This window comes from Lontra canadensis, unplaced genomic scaffold (genome assembly GCF_010015895.1).
Source record: "Lontra canadensis isolate GAN:19392208 unplaced genomic scaffold, GSC_riverotter_1.0 scaffold13, whole genome shotgun sequence".
Taxonomy (NCBI): Eukaryota; Metazoa; Chordata; class Mammalia; order Carnivora; family Mustelidae; genus Lontra; species Lontra canadensis.
The window spans coordinates 13950380-13970230 of record NW_022631007.1 but is presented as its reverse complement, the minus strand read 5'-3'; the positions used below and the strand labels follow the sequence as shown (position 1 = coordinate 13970230).

The window sequence follows — 19851 nt, the reverse complement described above, 5'->3', positions numbered from 1 at the left end:
GGTGTCAGAAGGAAGCCTTCAAGAGATGCACCCGTGTCGGTGCTACTTTTTTCCATGGACCACATGGGTTACACATACACACACACAATATGTTTCCTTCCCTTGACTGGACACTGCTCTACTGAGTGGGATTTCACTCTATGACTTTGTTGGGGGAGGAGAATTATGGATGAAACAATTCAACACAAGGCTCTAGGGCAATCTGGCCTCATCTGACCATCTCCTCCTCCCCCCACCCATCCCCACCTCTGCCAGACTTGGTCATTTTGGAGAATGAGGAGCAATGAAAGGGGCAGTTGTGGTGGTCACTTCAGAGACGGGGGGAACCCTGAGATCAAAGTTCAACCCCTTCTAAATTGAAGGACCAAAGGGACATGTGTGTCCCAAGAATTCCATGGCAAGTCACGAGGCAGGAGCCTATCTCGGATCCCCAAGCATGAGGTATCTGTCTGCTAGAGGCCACACAGAGTCACCATGGCTGTCAGCCTCCACGACATCACTCCCCTTCCAGGAAGCGATCACAATGTAACTTATTAAATAAGAAAATGCCTGTCTTCCATATCAACACATGGGCTACTCCTAAAACCAAAGTCTTCTGTGCCACCCCATCCCCAAAGCTACCGAGGACCGAAGAGGGGCTGCCCTCCCAAACACACATCCTGAAATGGGGAATTCAAGTCAGAATTCAGTCCAAGTTTCCTTCTGGGTTCACATCTGAACTAAATCAACAGTAACACAACAAAATGCTGTCCTTCCAGATCCCAAATTAAACCAACTCCTCTGCAGAATGAGACCCCCTCACAAGCCACCCACACTCAGCCCGTGCGTTGCCTCTCTCCGCCGGCACTACACCTCGAACCAGGTGCCCTAACACCCTGACTAGCACCATTTCCAGTAATCCTTTGGATTCCAAGCCAAAATCGGATGAGCCTTGGAAAACTCTGAAATCTAGAGAAAATGCTAGATAACAATCCTCTGGCTGGATGGGGAGATACACAGCACCAACAAGGAGAGAAGCAAGGCAAAGAGAATGGAACAGTTCTCTCTAAACATTCTTTCAACTCTTCTATGTGTTTGACAATTCTCCTCACAAAACGCTGAGGAAAAGAAAGACTCCTCAAGCTCAAGCTGTAGTTAATCTGCAAATTTTGTCTCTTAGTCACAAAACGCCTTGTTTGTATGACTCCCAGGCCCTAGACTAGTACACTGCTCCCTCCCTAAGCAGACCCAGAAGGGGGTGCCTGAGACCCCACAGGTGGGTGAGGGCTCCATCCACTCAGATGCGCAGCTGCCTCTTACCACACTCTGCTCAACACAACACACCCCAGCATCAATGCCAGCAAGTGGAGGGGTGCCGATCTCCCCAGACAAGAGTACAGCTGTACCACTCTACGTCTTTTATCTCTAAGCAGGCAATCTGCAAAACTCTGAGTGCACAGCAACCTGCGTCCCATCAGAAGGAGAAGGTGGAATTCTAGAAGAACACAGACTCTTAATTGGAACTCTGGAATTCTGAAGCACTTGCAGGACAAGTTGCCCTTCCAGCACCTCCAGGCCTCCCTTGGCATGGGGGCCGGGCGGGGGGCGGCAACAAACCACATGCTACTGCGCATCATTTTAGCACCACTCTGGTGATGTCTCCTGGCCAGCTGGGAACCTAGGGAAAGAGTGCAGGGTTTGGGGAGTCTAAAGCGGGGGAGGGGGGGAAGGAAAGAAAGGAAAAGGAAAAACCTGTAGATTCAAACTGTGGACAAAAAGAGACAAGTAACTCTTCTATTCCCCAGCATGAGATGACTAGAAAGGCAAACACAGACTGAGAAACCCCAGTAAAACTGAAATTTTCTAAGTGAAAAAATGGAAACTGACTTTTCTGCATGAACACAGTGAGACATCTTTGGGCAAAGGTGAGAGTTTTCCAAGGCCTCCTGATAGATGACAGGGTCCCCTGTCAACAACCCCCCATGACATTAGCTTTCTGCCTTTTGGGGATCAAACAAGGCATCCTCCAGGAGCCCCGGGGCCTCTTCACGGCATCCTCGCTACCCCCCAGCTCACTACACACATGGCACAAAGCACAAACCTGTCCTGTTCACACCTGGCAAATGGCCCATTCACCTCTGTACTCCCAGCACCTGGCTCTACAAGTCTATGAATTCAAGCCATTAGGTGGGCACTACACACACCTAATAGACCGGGACAGCCACAGACTTGGGTAGAGAGCCCGACGTAAAGAGTAAGTTCAGGTGTAGCCAGAGACGGATACATCAGTCAAGCATCCCGGGGTACACCCTCGGCACTGCTCTGAAAAAGGCACAGCTGGCCAAGAGACTCTGGTCAGACAAGCTAGACCTCAGGGGCCACCACAGTCCAGGGGCTGTGAGCAACAACTCAATCATGTAAGCCCCCACCTGGGGCAGATTCAGCTCCTGGACAGACACACACCAGCCAGACTCCAGAGGGACTCTCGTCTGCACACCTCGGACACCCATTTAAAGTCTGCAGGGTAGGAAGAGGCCACAGTACATCCCCGATGCATGCCTGTTGGCCTGCTCCAGAGACAGGCTGATTCCCTGATCTACATATGCAAACCAGCCCCACAGGGACAGGGCCCTCTTCCACAAATCCCAGGTAACTGTGGTGCATGGCCAAGCACCCCCTGCCCAAACCCCAGGACATCCATAGTTGGAATCTCTTCAACAAACCTCAAGGATCAAACCTCAGTCTCTCATCTCCCCCACTCCATCCTGAGGCTCACAGGCCACACTGGTGGCCTGCACCTCCCTGACCATCCCCTGGGGCCTGTCTGTGCTCCCACCTTCCCCCATAACAGCCTGGATGATGGTCCCGGTTTTGAGCCCTCCCCACCAGTCCCCACGACTGCAGCCACCAACACCCCCTCTAGCCTACAGGGCCACAGCTGAGCATCACAGTGCTCCCCTCCCCAAACGAAAATCCATAATCAATAGTTTCCTGCTCCCCAATAAAAGTGCTCCTGACCTGCTTTCTGGGAGAGCAGAAGCTCTTCTCCGTTACCCAGGACTCCTCGAGTCTCTGTATGCTGAGGATCCATCCTGTTACCCACTAGCTGGAAAGCCCTCCACTGCCTGAGTCCCACCCACCCTCCAAACTGGGTTAATCCCATTCCCTGCAAGGCAGCCCTGGCTCTCCCACGTAGCCTGGAACTGCTATGGCCCCTTATCTCAGTTTGTATTCCTGTGGCCTCCTGAGCTAGATCTAAGGTGTGCTGGCAGAAGGCCTCAGGTCCCGTACATCTGCCTGCCCTCCCCCACCCCAGATTTTAAAAACTGCCCTTTGCCCCCACTGTAGGTGCTTCATAAAGCCTTGCTATTGATTCTCACACTAGCTACTTCCCATGCTAAGCAGGGACAATAAACGCGGCCCTCCCACCCCCATCCCTCAAAATAAACATTTACTTGTGTGAAGCCACTGGTGAAGCTCTCCCCCACGCACACACCCTCCCACCCTCATGAGCTCCCAGGTTTGGCCCCGGTCAGTGTGGCCTTTGTCGAGAGGATGGGCAGCTCCAGATCACCACAGAAGGAACAAAGAAAATAACCCCTTGAGAGTAACAGAGTTGGCAACACTTAGCTTTTTTTCTTTCCTGTCTTGCACATAATTGCTACAAACAACAGAAACTGAGGAGTGCTAATATGTAACTATAAGACCACAGAACAGCTTAGGCCCAACACAGAAAATGAGTTTCCTTTCAAGTGCCAACACAGATCCAAAGGTTACCTAACATCCAGGATGGGGGTGGTGAGATGGATTCTGGACTGGGCTGGGATCCTCCAGAATGAGTACCCCAGCTAATTACTGATTTGCCAAGAGCCAGGGAGAGCCCAAAGGGGCCCATGCCGGCCTCAGGGGAACTGTGCCATCCACATTTTAAAGGAAAGTACTTCCTGGTGAAGGATTTCACTCACACAGCTTCTCTTTACAGAGCTGTAATTATTCATCTAACAAGGATTTAACAGTCCATAGAAAAATCCTAAAGTCTAAGACAGTGCCGGAAATTTATTAGCCACTTAAATATTTGTTTATGAACAAACAAGGCAGAGAATTAAAATCAAAGGCAGAAGGCAGTCCCTAAGCCCCATGAACTGAACACTGAACAGCAATGAAAGGTCTCTTCAGACTGGTGCTGCCTACCCACCAGACAGTCTGGTTTCATGGTTGGTTGTGTCCACACAGGTAACACCACACAGCTCCCCACTCCTAGGTACCTGATAGGAACCAAAAGTCCAGTAAGAGAATGTTCTCAGCGGCGCTGTTCGTAGCAGCCAGAAACAGGAAACCATGCAAATGTCCATCAATGGGAGAACGCACCAATAAACCAAGGCAACCTCCTATAACTAAACTCAACCCAGAGCCCAGACAGGTCCTGGCTGTGCCGACTGCCTTGTCTGTTCATCTGAATGCCGGTGACACACACGTGCTCAGTCCGTGAAAACCTCCTCCCTGATGACTCGGGCATCTTTCTGTAATGATGCTCAAGGTGAAAAAAGACCTCAGAAAAATTCAGGAGCTTGAAGTGGTCCCAGTCCCAGCAATCCCAAACTCAAAATAGTAACACGTGGACAAGCAGAGACCCAGACATGGTTGTTGAGCCTACAACTGAGACAACACTCTTGTTCGTCTGAAATCAGGCTTACCAGCCGGCACTAATGACAGCAGGGTCAGAACGGGAGAGGGAACCACGCCTGACTGCGGCACCCCAGGTCCTCAAGAACCACCAAGAAGGGTGGGTTGGCAGGCTTCAGCCAAGCGCCCTCCCTGGAAGATAGGCCTGCTCTCCCCTCACGGAAAAGGACAACTGGAAACACAAACAGCTGAATCTCAGGGCCATAAGCTCTCTCCAAATCAACTTCGTTTTCATTACAGAAACCAGGAAGTAACCAGCTCACCTGCAACACCAAATCGTCCACTCGTCCTCACGCAGAGGGCACGCTTCTGGTCTTGCACTTCAGAGGTAAAAACTCTGCCAGGAACCTAAGGTGGGTCTTGTTTTGTCACAGACATTGATTAAAAAAAAAAAAAAAAATTCTAACTTCTTCCTTTCATCAATATTGTTGGTATGTTCCTGTCAACTAAAACTCTTCAAACTCGAACTAAATTGACTTCCAAAAGACGCTCTTTTCCCTTGAAGACTATTATCTGGGAACATGGGAACAGTGGCTTCGGTGAGGCTGTGTCCTAAGCTGGAAATCAACATGGTTCTGTTTGCGGGAGCCTGTTGAATGTTGACATTTCTAAGACCAAACATAAATCAAACATGAATATGGCCGGTAATTATTTGAATTCTTCTCCCAGAACCATGAAAAGTGTTTCCCACCCTTAAAAAATGAAAAATAAAAAGCTGCTTCTAAACCACGATGCTAATGACAAGCAGACGGCATGAGCAGCTTTAAAGATGAGACAGTTGCTTGTGTAGAAACACTGTACAAATACTCCAACACTGCAGCCCAAAAAAAGACAATCCCCACCAAACAGCGGGAGAAGTGTGAAATTTGCAAATGAGGCCCTGGTTAAACAAAAACACCAATCTGTTCCCAGACAGCTCAGGGTGGCCACCTGTTCCGGGCTGGTGGCAAGTTCTGATTACCAGTGGAAGAAACAATATCTGAGGCCTGACAGCCCCCTCTTGGACCCGGGTCCCCACCCTGGAGCCTATATTTAGCCTGCTCTTTATGGAAAATGTTCCGACCTCGCACACAAACTATTTGGCTGGTTATTCAAAGGGCCCATTAACAACCTCTTCTGTGGGGGTGGCACTGTTCTCCTTCCCTCGCAACCCCCAGAGGCAACCAAGACACCACTTTCCGGCCTCGGGCAGTTGAGAGCAGGGGCCCAGGGAGGCTGGAGGGACTGGACCAGAACAACCCTGCTCCTGGGTGGATCATCACTGCATCTCGGGAAAGTCACTTCACTTGCAGCCACTCCATAAAGAAAGAACCCACAATCCCTCTCAGCCCCCTCGGAAGCACAGAACTCCTGGAAGAGGGGCCCACGGCGGCATATACAAAGCCTTGCCCTCATCCCCAGTCCCAAAATAACAGATGCTGCAGAGACTGCGGCTTAATTTCTGCAGAGGGCCTCCTCCTTGGAGAGAGGCACTTAACAAAGGGAAGGAATTATGCAGCTAAGCACCAGATCAGAACTCCGAACCCTGGATTTTAAAAATAACTAAGCCTGATCCGCTTTGCCAAACTCAATCACTTAAGCAAAGGACTCAGAGGATCTGCAGAGTAGAGAAGGGGGGTGGGAGGTGGGGGAACGGGTTTGTTTGAATGTTGAGAAACACGAGACAAGACCAAATCAGTAGTTAAAACAAGCCAGAACGAGACTCACAAACTATAAACACCTGCAGGGTACACAGGGGGTAAAAAAAAAATAAAAAAAAATAAAAAGAAGGATGCAAACTAAGGGATTTTAGTCTTAACCAAATAAAAAGTCTGGTTTGGAAAAACAAAACAAAACAAACAAACAAACAAAAAAAACCCAGAGGTGGTAGTGACAGGGCCCCAGGATTTGTTGTGAAGGTTCCTGCAGCTGCTCGAGCGGCTTCTCGTCTCTGAGTCACGTCCTTCAGGCTCCCCATCAGCCCTCCCAGGCTGCTCATAACACGCAGCTCGCCTCCTTCACTGAAACACTCTTCCAGCTCCACACCGGCGAAAACAAAATGTTATCCTCTGATGAATCACCCTGCCAAATGAAGTTTGACGAGCCCCTTCTAAATGCACAGGGGACTCCACAAAGCCGCAAAAATCTCCAGAAGACTGGAAGGAAAGCGAACGTCACAGCAGAGGGGCCTTAAAGCGGGAGCAGCTCCCTACAGGATGCCCCGATCATGTCCACCCCCATGTGACTGCCTCCCTCACAGGCACTCAGCATCATGGATATAGCCTGAACAGTGACGTGAACCCGTTCGGACCTGGATTTAGATCCCTTCTCCATGATGCCTAAGTTGTGAGGCCTTAACGAAGTCCCCCGCGGCCGGCCCTCACCTGTCACCCTCACCTGTCACCTGCACGTAAGAATGTGTGCCCACCAGTGGGCCCAGAGAGGTCCTGCCTGCCGGAGCTCCTCCACCCACAGCAACATTTCTCAGAGAGTGGTCCCTGGACCGGCAGCTCTGGCAGCCTCTGGAAACTCGTTCCAAAAACACATTCTTGGGCCCCACTCCAGACCTGCAGAGCTAGGAACTTGGGGGCTGGGGGCCAGCAGTCTGCTTCCCTCCATGTCATCCAACTGCACTTGAACCTGGGGAACCACGGCTCTCAGTGTTACAGTGAAGATACATCACGTCAGTCTTCTCTGCTGGAAAGTCACTCACACCCAACACAAAGGAACACCCTCACTGTGCAGAGCGCCTGGCGGGAAAGGGTTCTCAGATTCATCAAGCAGAGCCTTCCCTTCCCCTACACCCGCTAAAGAAGCCTCATTTCCACCCCAAACACATGGTGTTTAGTTTCCACCCAGGCTGAAACCCATCAGATCCAAAAGGTGCCCAGCCCTAACATCTGTACCCTCCTGACAAGTTTCAAAACGCCCTCAACTTCTGCCAGGGGATAAATGCTATTTATATTACCAATGAGGAGCAAAGAGACTCAAACTCCAGAGAAAAGGTTAGTCCCTCCAGCAAGTGAGCCAGTCAACAAACAATTCCTGGGCCTCCTCCAAGGGCCAGACATGACACACTGAATCGCTGAGGACATTAAAAAAAAAAATGAACAGGACCTTATTTCTGCCCTCAGAAAGCTCCCAGTCCTGCAGGCTAGAGAGGAGCTGAAGGACACGGAGCAGGCAGGCCAAAACTGTGCCTGGAAGAGGTATGGGGAGATGCTGCCGTCAGCCAGGCCAGAAGGGACGTCTGAACTGTGGAGGAGCTGGACGCCAGGAAGGTATGAACTTTAACCTGGAAGCAAGGAACCGCCAACTGAGAATTATTTTGAAGGAAGAAAGTGCAACATTTATATCAATAACTAGAAGGCCCCATAACTGCACCCTCCGATTAAACCTGAAATATTACAAATGCAGGCGATACTGGCAAAGAAAATCGTGCTCATCCATGGCAGGAAGAAGTTGTTTGTTCCCTAGATACATACACACACGCAACAACCAGGTTGAATAATGTCCTATATGAAAACCAACTCTTACAAGCTCTGCCACGGTGAGCAGCTTTACAGAGAAACAACACCCGCAGTGACCAGCAGCACCGTCAGACCCTTCCTGGTAGGGGAAAGGCAGGCTGTGCTGGGGACTGCGGCGCTTCCAGCCTGCGGAGACTGTGAGTGACCAGGAGCTCTGCTCTGGAGCCAGCACCCAGGTCAGTCCAGCCCGGGGCCAACTCTAACAAGTCTCCTCCAATTTCGGGACCTCAGCGGTGGCATCAAGATCCTGGGATCACCACAGGATGAACTGAGACGATGCAGGGTAAGCACTTAGCACTCTGCTGTCCGCAGATGCTTCACAGTGCAGCTGGATCATAGGATTAAGTGGCCCCTTACCCCACCTTCCCAGGTCCCCTGCTGCAGGGGCTCAGCCCAAGCACCCCTCCTCCCCACCCCATCGAAGTGCCCTTTCCAGAGACGCTAGGCAGAGCTCTCAGGCTAAGGACTGTGACTGCGCTCTCCCGCCTCTCTCTCCAGGGGAAGCTGCACAAACCACCAGTGGGGCTGGCAGGGAGCCTGATGGGCCACCTGGGGGAGGGGGGTGGTGTGGAGGCCTGAAAGCTGGTTGGGGGCTCAGCCACCACCCCAGCAAGTGAGCCCTCTGTGCTGCTATTCCCACCACAGTGCGGCTGCTGGCAAACTGAATTACACTGTGCGTCGCCAACAGAGACATGAGCCCTAAGAGAATAGCAAGTTTATTTAACAAGAAAGGCAGCTGACTTCGTTTACCTCAGACCCATCCACCCCAGACAGATTTTTTAAAAGAGAACCAAAGGGGGGAACCCAGACAAGCTGTCCACACCAGAAACAGCGGATCCTGCCCTTGTGTCTGGGTCTGGAGAACATCCGTGCCACCCAGCTACGTTTCAGAGCATGCCACACCCCTGTGGGACACCCCAGAAATCTGACTAGGACAATCTGAAAACAGCAGGCAATGCTTCCTTAGAATCCAGAGATTTAGGAGAAAAAAATAAATCTCTCAAAGTCTGAAATAAAAATTTGAAAAAAAAAAAAAACAAAACTTTTTGACAAGTTATTATTTTAAAACAAAAACAAAATCACAGGGGCGCCTGGGTGGCTCAGTGGGTTAAGCCTCTGCCTTCGGCTCAGGTCATGATCCCAGGGTCCTGGGATCAAGCCCCGCATCTGGCTCTCTGCTCCGTGGGGAGCCTGCTTCCTCCTCTCTCTCTCTGCCTGCCTCTCTGCCTACTTGTGATCTCTGTCTGTCAAATAAATAAATAAAATCTTTAAAAAAAAAAAAAAATCACATTTCCCATGCCTGCAAACAGGGTCCACAGACTCATTCTTATTTGGGACTCTGAGTGAACTCTTTCAAATAAGATAGACACAATTCAGCCCATCACTAAGAGATTTTCCAATCTAGACCCACTTAGAATCATTTTGAAATGAGCTTTGAAAAGATGTTGGCCAAACAAGGCCACTCCTCACACCAACAGTAAAAATTCTTGAAAACACCAAAAAATAGAAAAATTTTAAATAAATTATGGCACAACCAAATGCCGGATTATTATGCCAAAGTAAGAAATTATATCTCCAAAATTTTCTGTATCACTGAAAAGTGCTCACAATATGCTAACGGAGAAACTCTGTACATAGGAATCCAACTTTGTACATATACTCACAGATGCAGGGAAAGACGAGCTGGATAGCCTCTGAAATGCAGACTGTTTTCTGTTTGGTGGGACAAATGATTTTTAAACAACCATCTGCCCTGATGTGCACAGGCTTTCCTGATTGCAGATGGTTCTGTTTTAAAATTCAGAAAGACTTCTACTTGGCCGCTGTGTCATCCTGACTTGCAAGGTGCTAATGCTCTGGGCACGTGCCCACTTCCAGCCCTGGGCTCCTCCGAATGACGCCTGCAGTTTCTGGGCCCCACGGCCACACTCTTGGGTTCCATATGAGTGAATAACTCACACACTACACAATCACACAAAATTGCTTCTGCACAGTGTTCTTTTCATAGCAATAATGTCCCCCTGCCACAATCGAGCAATCCTCTCAATTTCCAAAACATCAACGGTACAGACATAAATCACAACCATATCTTAAAATCAGCACAGAGGGAAAGGACATTTCATTATCATGGATGAACTTACCTTTCGTTGGAAGGGGCAGTGTAAGGTGCTTTGGGAGGTACAGATCTACGCTCTCTATTCAAATGACCCTCTGCTTCAGACCAGACTTGGAATGACCTCAGTCAAATGTTCAGGAGGTCATTATCCCTCCCTGAACCGCCATCCTTTACGACAGGAAGATAATGAATCTGGCCCACATTCTCACAGGGCTGGTACAGACACCCAATGAGATGATGAATGCAAGAGTATTTCTGCTAAAGTTCTATACAAATGAAAGGAGAGATCACTGCTGACAGTAAAGCAAAGAACAGAAACATATGAGAATGGTTCTTAAGCTTCATTAACAGCCACACACAACACAGACATTCCTTTTTCTAACAGAAAAATTATAGCATCATCAAAGCCCCAAATAGGATTCATATTCAGTGATTCTGAGTCTTATTAAAAATGACAAGGATTCCAGCCAAGAAAGAGCTTAACTTGTCACATGGTAAAGGCAGACAAAAACCTTCATCTAGAAACCATATAATATCTTTTTTTAAGAGAGAAAGAAAAGAAAAATGTAACCACAACCTCTTGCTAGAAAGTCAGACTGCTTTGCTGGAAGTGCTGGAGACCCCAGAGCTGGGCTTCCCGAATGAGAAATGAGAACGAGGTGTCAGGAACCATACTCAGCGAGAGGTCCCTGCATGGCCACGAGGTGCTCTCAGCCAAGGCACCCAACACTTGCCACTAGCTTTTCAAGTGTTTCATCAGACTTCTATGGATACAGCCAGAGAGCTGCAAAGAGACAAGGGAAACAGGCACAGCGCCCCTTTCACTCTGACCACAACCAAGCTGGTGCCCAGGCCCTGGGGGAACCTTCGTGCAATATCACGCGGCCATCAGCAGATGCGTGCAGCTCCCACGGCCTCCCACAGGTCTCGTCGGAGGTACAAGGGGCCTCTCCAGCTCTCAAGGAATCTGGAAGCATCTTAAATTGCCAACAAGGTGGCCACATGCTCTGACAGCCAGGTCCCACACAGGCTGGAGCACTGCTCAGATCCTCCCAGGGAACCAGCAGGTCCCCTGTGGATGCAGTTGACCAATCGGCAGGCAGCCGGGCCGGGACGTGGTTCAAGTCCATGGCACTGCCAAATGCCAAGAGGATCAGCACCACAGCATCCACCCTCCCCATCTAAACTGGCCAAGTGTCAAACCAAGATGCTCTGGGGTTAGTAGTTCGGACTGCATGATGCCAAAGCAAAGCCTTCCTGTGGCCGATGCCGTCACAGACGGAGGGGAGCTGGGTGACTGCCTGTACCCACGCTTTTGGACAAACTCCTGCCAGGCCTTGGAACATTCTCAATGTTCCTCAACAGCGGCCCCAGTGGCGTCTGGTTAGGACAGTCCGTAGCATGGCCCACCCACAGGTCTTGTACCACCTCTGGTCAACAGAGAGGAAAAACTGCTGACTGAGTGTTGGCTGGGGTGGAACACCACAGCCCATACTGACATCCCACCTTGTCCCCGCAGCGGATCTCAGTGGGGCCAACTGGAAAGACCAAGGAGACAACCAGAAACCCACTAGCAGAGAGGTAAGAGCCACTCATAATCCCAAGAGAATACAGGCCCCCAAAAAAGGCAAACTCTGCAGCACCTCTCCAGCAGGGTCACAGCCTCGCTGGACAAGCTGGAAGGGGGTGGCCTCTGGCCTGTGAAAGTGAGACCCTGAGGCTGAGGGACCTCCTGTCCTCCTGGTAGGGAAGGCTCTACTTCTAATCTGGCCCCAGACTTTTGGTAGAAAACACTCTAGGGAGACGAGCCTTTGCACAGAGGCAGGTGGACAGGCTCGAGGATACGACACAGCCTGCAGCCCCGGCTGGCTGTCTGCACGGGCTCCCTGAATTGGGCAAAGACGAGAAGGGGGCGGCCCTGCCCCGCCTAAGTACTCTGGTCTGGGCCCCCAACCCAGCAGCTGCACTTCCCAAAACCTCTTCAACATCTTGCAAGACGCCCAGCCCTGGCCCGGTAACCTGTCACGGGTCCGGTGGCACCAACCCCGCCAGCAGTCCCCGGACATCGGCTCGGGTCAGTAGGGCTGCCCGGGACGCGGCAGCATAGAGCCACCTTCGCACAGGAGACACTCCACTGCCCATGATCAAATTAACGCTGCCCGCCCATCTTCCCCGGGAGAGCTGGCGGCGCCCTCGGCCTCCCCCTCTGCCGTCGCCCGGCCTTGCAGGACATGAAGCACCGCAAAGCTCCCTCCGCGGGGCAGCCGCGTGCCACGGCCCCGCGCGTGTCTACACACACGCACGCACACACACGCGCGCGCGCGCACCCCGCCGCGCCGGGGGCGCCCGCTCCCCCGCGCTTTCCAGAAGCCCCGCGGCGGCCCGGCCCTCACCTTCGATGGCGATGACGTGCTCCCGGATCTGGTTCTGCAGCACCGGCTCCTCCACGCGCTCCAGCAGCTCGTAGATGGAGTAGATGTTGGGGTGGACCGACTCGAAGCGCTGGATCTCGGCCCGGATGGCAGCCGAGTTGGCCAGCTGCTGCTGGTAGTTCATGGTGCAGGCGCCGCGCCCGGAGCCGCGCGGTCCCCGCCGCCGCCGCCGCCCCGCGCCCCGGGGCCCGCGGGCCGCCGAGCCCGGGGCGCCGCAGCCCCCGGGGAGCCGGGCCCGCCGGCGGCGGGCGGAGGAGGCGCGAGAAGAAAGGAGCGGGCGGAGCAGGCGCGGGGCCGGCCCGCGGACTCAGTTCATGGCCGGGACGCGCGGCCGGCGAGCGAGCGGGCCCCGGCGCCCCGGGTCAGCGGGCCCCCATGGAGCGCGCCGCGGCAGGCGCGGCCGGCCCCGGAGGAGGCTCGCTCGGGCGCCTTCCTGCGCCTCAGCCGCCTTCCACCCCTAGGCGCTGCCCCGCCGAGCAGCCATTAAAGCCAGGCAGCCGCCGCGCTCCGAGCGCCGGGGCCGAGAGCCGGCCCCCGGGCAGTGGCCGCGCCGCTCTGGGCGCCCGACCGCGGCGTGGGTCCGCGCTCTGCGTGCTGCGCCGCTCGGCGCGCCGGGGCCCCCGAGCCGCGCCTGCCGTGCGCCGCCCGCCGAGCCGGGACCGAGCCGCAGGCGCCGCGCAAGCCGCGGAGCCCGCTCCGAGCGCCGCCCGCCGCCTGCCCGGCCGGCCCCCTCCCCGGCACGCAGGGCTCCGGCCCACGTCAGCCCCGCCTCCGCCCGCGCCCCGCCCGCCCGCGCGCTCGCCGCCCTCCGGCCGCCGCAGCTGCGTCCTCCGCGGCGCTTCCCTGCGCGCCGGATCCCGGGGAATTGCGCCAGGCTCCGCCCGCGCCCGCCTCTGGGCTTCCTGGGACTTGTAGTCCGCGCCGCATCGCGGCCCGCCCCGCCCGGGACCACGAGGAGGGGGAGCACGGCCCAGGTCAAGGCGCCAAGGGCGCGGGACAATCTCGCATCCCACGCAGCCCTCTTCGTGGGCCCTGGAGCGGCCCCTGTGCCCACGCGCCTCGGGACCGGGAGGAGGGGAGCGACCTCCCCCCCCGCGCGTTTTTGTTTGTTTCCCCGGGGACGACTGCAGGAGGCTCTGCGACTCGCCAGTGTCCCACGACCACACTTGGTCGGCCTCCCCCAACCCGCATTTTTTTAACTTTTCGCCTCTTCCGAAAGTGACGTGAGTGCTTCCTCTTAAATGAAATTACCTCGCGAAGGCGAAAAGCCTCCTTAGCCATGGGAGCGTGGAGTTCAGACTCCACGAGTGAACTGAAGTTTAGACGGGGAAGCGAGGGGCGTTGGAATACCACGGAGACTTCCTAGGCACCCTTTCCCTTTAAAATCAAAAGGTTGAGGTGTGAATCAGACAGCTCATACACAGGCCGCTCGGAGGGGGCTCGCAGCCCCTTGCCTGTCAGCACTGAGCCCCGCATAAGCTCAGCCTTTGGACCCCGCGGAGCTGGACCGCACTGCAGCATCCGCCTCCGCGCGCAGACCGCTCTCCCCGCAGATTCTAAGCAAGTGGATTGTTGCAGATGTGTGGAACACCAGGGCCAGTGGGCGGCCCCGAAGGGCCTGGTTTGTGCGCTGGCGGAGTCCCTGCCCCCACACTTCCAAGGGGTCTTTTGAAAACAGAGATCCGCTGCCTAGGCATGCCTGAGCAAAGCCAGCTGAGCATTCACCGGGTTCACCTGCAGCCCGCGTATTGTACCCTGACATCTAGCCTCGCTGCGTTACCCTCCCTGAGCTCACAATTCCCCCAAACGTGCCGACCGTCTTCAGCATTCTGAGCCTTTGCTCATGCCCTCCTCCCCATCCCCAAGTCCCAGCAGGGTTCTTGACACACTTAGAGTTCATTGCTCCATCTGTGATATGCCTCTGGCTTTACACTTATTGTAAGTAACTATAATAACTGAGATGCCGGCATGTGGCCTCATTTTACTTAACCTATCAGCAGGCCTTGGTCATTCCCTCTCTTGGAAACCCCTTCTTCTCCTGGCTGCTGGGATAACCTGCTCATCAGGCTTCCCTACTATCTTCCTGGCTTCTCAGTCCCTTTTGTGATTCCTGCTTACTTCCCTAACCTCTTAAATATGGAAGGTGGGAGTGGGGGATGTTCATTCTTGGGCCTCTTCTCTTTTCTATATGCAGTGATCTCTGTCTTTAGGCTTTGAATATCGTATATGGTTAATGAACCTCAAATTTGTTTCTCCAGACCAGACCTCACCCCTGAATAATGAATTTATATCCAACTGCCTCAACATCTGTTGGATGCCCCCTGGCAATTTAAATCCAACATCCTCAAGCTGAACTCCTGCTATCCCCTCCCCCACGTCCCCCTGAAATCATCTCCATCCCAGTTACGGGCAACTTCTGGCTTCTGTCTGCTCAAGCTAACAACTTGACACCTCTCATATCATACCCCAAAGAGTGTCAACTTCACCTCCAACGGATCCAGAATCCCACTACTCACACCGCTCTACCACCACTACTGAGCCCTGATCATCTTGCCTCTGGGTTATTGCTAGGTCATTGACCTGACCATTGATCTTCTGCTTCTTACGGCATATTCTCAATAGGGCAGCTTTGGTGAACCTTTATAAAACCTAAGGTCATGTGACACCTCAGCTCAAAACCCTCCGGTGACTCCCATCCCACTCAGAGTGAAATCTAGCTTACTCTGGCCTCTGAAGCCATATATAGGCACCAGTTCAGGGTCTGAGCATTCCCACTACTTATAAGCTAACAAGTTAGCCTGCTATAAGTTCACAGATGCTGCCAGAAGACATGAGACTCCTGGGTCAGAAACAAAGGACTTTATCCTTGACAGCAATAGCAGTAGGTAGAATATCAGCATTTTCACACCAGATCAATGAGCCCCCGTTTCCACAAGACCATGAGGTCAGACCTCATGGACACATAGTGGGTTGCCCTACAGAAGAGGAATCCTGAGCTTAGAGAACCCCAACCTTTTATATGGGAAGGGTTCTCTCAGGAGGGAAACCCTATCTTAATTATCATGGACAGTAACCATATTTGCACTTAACTGTGAACAGGAAACACTATCTCAATCTCCCAAGGCTGTTTGCCCTACAAAGGGTCTTAAAGAGATGGTTCAGAGCAGGGCACCTGCATGGCTCAGTAGGTTAGGCAGCTGGCTCTTGATTTTGGCTCAGGTTGTGTTCTCAGGGTCTTAGGATCAGGACTGAGTCCCATGTTGGGCTCCACACTTGGTGAGCCCTGTCCTTGGGATTCTCTCTTTCCTTCTCCCTCTGCTCCTCCCCTGATTCACGTGCCCACATAGACTATCTTGCTCTCTCTCTAAAATGAACAAATAAATCTTAAAAAAAAAAAAAAAAGATGGTTCAGAGCAAAGACAGTCCATGTCTCTGCCCAAAGATGTTCAGAGATGAGAGAACAATGAAAGATGGTTTCTCCTCTTTAGTCACACTGTGGAGCCTCCCATGCTGTCATGCCAGGCACAGCCCCCCCTCTGGTGTTGTACTTGGTGCTTCCTCTGCCAGGAATGTGCTTCCCCAGCAACCGTGCCCACCAATTCTGCCACTTCCTTCGCATATTGATTCCAAATCCATCTTCTCAGGAAGGCCTTCCTGGACACCCTAAGATGGCATCCCTCCTGGGCACCTGGGTATCTCAGTTGGTTAAGCATTCGACTCTTGATTTTGGCTCAGGTCATGATCTCAGGGCCATGAGATCGAGCCCCAAGTGGGCTCTGCACTGGGTGTGGAGTCTGCTTAAGATTCTCAATCTTTCCCTCTCCCTCTGCCCCCCTCCCCCACAACCCCTGCTTGTGCGTATATTTGTGTGCTCTCCCTCTCTCTCTCCAAAAAGTAAAATAAAATGGCATCCCTCTTCATCAATACCTCATGTTTCACTTCCTTGCTGTGGCAAGAAGAAGATACCCCCATCCGAACCCCTAAAATCTGTAAATATGTTCCCTTACATGACAAAGGGCTTTCCAGATGTCATCAATTTAAGGACACTCAGAGGAGGAAATGTTCCTGTACCATCTGTGGGCATCCCATGTAATCACAAGGGTCCAAGGGTCCTCATAAGATGGAAGCAAGGAGGTCAGTGTCAGAGAAGGAGATGGGAGGACAGATGTGGGAGTCAGATAGAGAGAGAGAGAGAGAGAGAGAGAGGTTGGTTATTCCTATGCATCACTGTCTTTGAAGGTGGAGGAAAGGGCTATGAGACAAGGAATGTAAGTGGCCTCTAGAAGCTAGAAAGGCCAAGAAAATGGATCTTCTTCTAGATGATTTGAAGGAACACAGTCTTATTGACCTGTTTCTGACTTGTAAACTCCAGAATTATAAGATCCTAAATTTGTGTTTATACCACTAAGTTCTAACAGCAGTAGGAAAAAAACCACACTTGTTTTGTTTTCTTCTTAGCACTTCTCTCTAAGATAATACATACTTTCCTTGTTTATCTTATGTATAGTCTGTGTCCTCCACTAGAATATAAGCTCCACAGAGGCCAGGATTTTTGTCTGTTTTGTTCCCTATTCTACTTGCAGCTCCTGTAAGAAGTGCTTGACATAATAGATACCCAGTCAATGCTTGTGTAATGAATGGCTTCCCAATTAAATTGTAATTTCCATGAAGACAGGACCATCTTTCTTCTGCACAGTTCTTGGTCATTGTAGGGGCAAGAAATATTCAATAAATTAATAAGTGAACAAACATCTCTCAAATAGTAAGACTTTTCTCTTGCCACACCATGCACGTAGTAGGTATTCAATAAATGTTAGCTGCTTTGAAATTAAAGTTTTTCTACCAACATGAGACCCAGTGGCACTCCCCAGAAGGTTACTATAGGTTCATCTTATGTGAATACAACCAAGAATTCTGGCCATTTTTGATATGGCTAGTCCTTCTAAGGATTTCAACGTATGAGTGAAAACCTCACTGTGAGAGCAAGCTGGCCCTCCAAGTAGTGAGTTTCTCCCATGAGCCGAACAGTCAAGGAAAGATCTAAGGGTCATCCCATTCGTTCATTCATTAATTCTCTCATTTATTCATTCAACAAATCATTTTCTTTTTGGTTATTTACTCTATCCCGGCAGGGTGCTATATACATCTAGGAACACAAAGATGAAAAAGATGATACCTACCTTTCGTGAGCTTTTGTCCCAGGGGATTATCTGTAGAAGAGGGACTGCTTTTAGGGTTCACTATCTGAATCCAAGTCTGAGATCATGAACAGAGAGTAAGTAAGAATCGCTACAGATGAAGTCAGACTCAAAGACACACACACGTGGACACAGGGGTCCCACATGAACACATTCAGCAGCTGAGTTAGAGATGGGTGAATAATTCTGATAATGTTTAATTAAAAGTGTGAATTAAGAGCAGTTCTGCTAGTGTGTAGCCATAGAGAGACATGTTCTCCTGCGTCATGGTAGTGTGAATTATGTGGTCTGTAGGAATAATTTCACAGCCATAACCTTAAACATCAAAATGCTCCCCATCCCCCAAACCTACAGAACTGCTCTTATACATAGCTACATAGCTATTCCACATAAATTATCTCTAAGAAGTGTTGTAGAAAATTCATGAAGCAGGGGTGCCTGGGTGGCTCCATCGTTTAAGCGTCCTACTCTTGGTTTCAGTTCAGGTCATGATCACAGGGTCCTGGGATTTAGCCCCACGTCAGGCTCCCCACTCATTGGTGAGTCTGCTAATCTCCCTCTCCCTCTGCCCCTATCCCTGTTCACATGCTTTCTCTCTCTCTTTCTCTCTCATTCTCTCAAATAAATAAATAAATAAATAAATAAGAAAATTCATGAAGCATTATGTGTCTTTGGATTTTTTGTGTACTCTATCCATTTGCCTGAGCTTGCATTGATTTCATTAGATTACACCCATGTTTAAAGAGCTCTGAGATTTTTGTTTGACATGTGTATGAGTGGTAAGATGACAGAGGTCGGTTCATCTCATGGGGTCATCTGCAGAAGGCAGAAGGCAGTAGGTAGTTTTGGAGAATCATTGTCTCCTAAAGGCATTGGGTTCCTGGTGGAGGTGGGGAAGGTTCATACAGGGGTAGGAGAGAAGGGCAGGGACCAGGAGGAGGGGGAATTTGGAAAGTTGCCAAGATTAAATGTCCTTATCTTGCATTTGCCCCTGGGTGGACTTTCCCTTCTGGGAATTGACTTGACTGGGCTCTCCATGGCCGTTCACCTTTACCCCATGTAGCTCTCATTCTCTCAGAAGAGCTTTCAAAAGGAATCTTCAGTTGTCAGAACCACCCACACTACTCAATGCCAGGTATCTTTCTGGAACTCATGAGATTTGTGTAAGCTGGTGAGTCACCACCTGCTACTAACATATTCAGAATCCTACCACAGGACCCCATGACCCCCAAGCCAAGGTGATGGAAAACAAAATAAAGATGAACATAACATTTTTTTAAAGGATGGATTTATTGATATTAGAGTGAAAAAGAGAGAGATTGGGGAAGGGGGCTGAGGGAGAGGGAGAGAGATACTCCAGCAGACTCACTGCTGGGTATGGAGCCCAACGTAGGGCCTGATTCATTACTCTGAGATCATGATCTGAGCCAAAGAGCTCAACACCCAACCAACTGAGCCATCCCAGTGCCCACAGATGAACATCACTTTTAAGGACTCACACCTTTATTTCTCTTACCCTGACATATTTAGGTCAGTGTATAGTTATTCATAGGTTTAGAAGAATATCTACCTTGGGGCTCCTGGTTGGCTCAGTCAATGGAGCATGTGACTCTTGATCTTGAGGTTTTGAGTGTGAGCCCCACACTAGGCATGGAGCCTACTTAATAAATAAACAAAGTTATTTTTAGAGAAGAGCATTAGAAGAATGTCTCCCTCTTGTGAAAAGTAAACAAAGTGAGCAGCAGTATTACTTCCCTTAAGGTCATTAAAAAAAGATGTTCATGTATAATGGAGAGCCCTAAAATTAATTTAATGAATAATATATGGATTTTATTCAGATTTTAAAAATCACCCTGAAAGTACAAATAGTTCCTACTTGAAATCCAAGTTTTATTGCTCCTGTGTCACTAAAATAAAGGTATGGTTGTTAAGGA

The 19851-nt window shown here is 51.0% G+C and overlaps 1 protein-coding gene across 4 annotated transcripts in view; it reads right to left on the bottom strand.

Annotated features, from left to right (window-relative positions):
* The window catches only part of AGAP1 (ArfGAP with GTPase domain, ankyrin repeat and PH domain 1), a 505060-nt gene extending 492155 nt beyond the window's left edge, over positions 1 to 12905 (bottom strand). For 3 of the 4 annotated variants that reach the window (XM_032857552.1, XM_032857553.1, XM_032857555.1), the window contains exon 1: positions 12681 to 12905. In XM_032857552.1, coding sequence (XP_032713443.1) covers positions 12681 to 12843 — 163 coding nt within the window. In that variant the 5' untranslated portion in view covers positions 12844 to 12905. The remainder of the gene's footprint in view (positions 1 to 12680) is intronic. The other variant, XM_032857554.1, reaches the window with a different exon arrangement.
* Positions 12906 to 19851: the final 6946 nt, after the last annotated feature.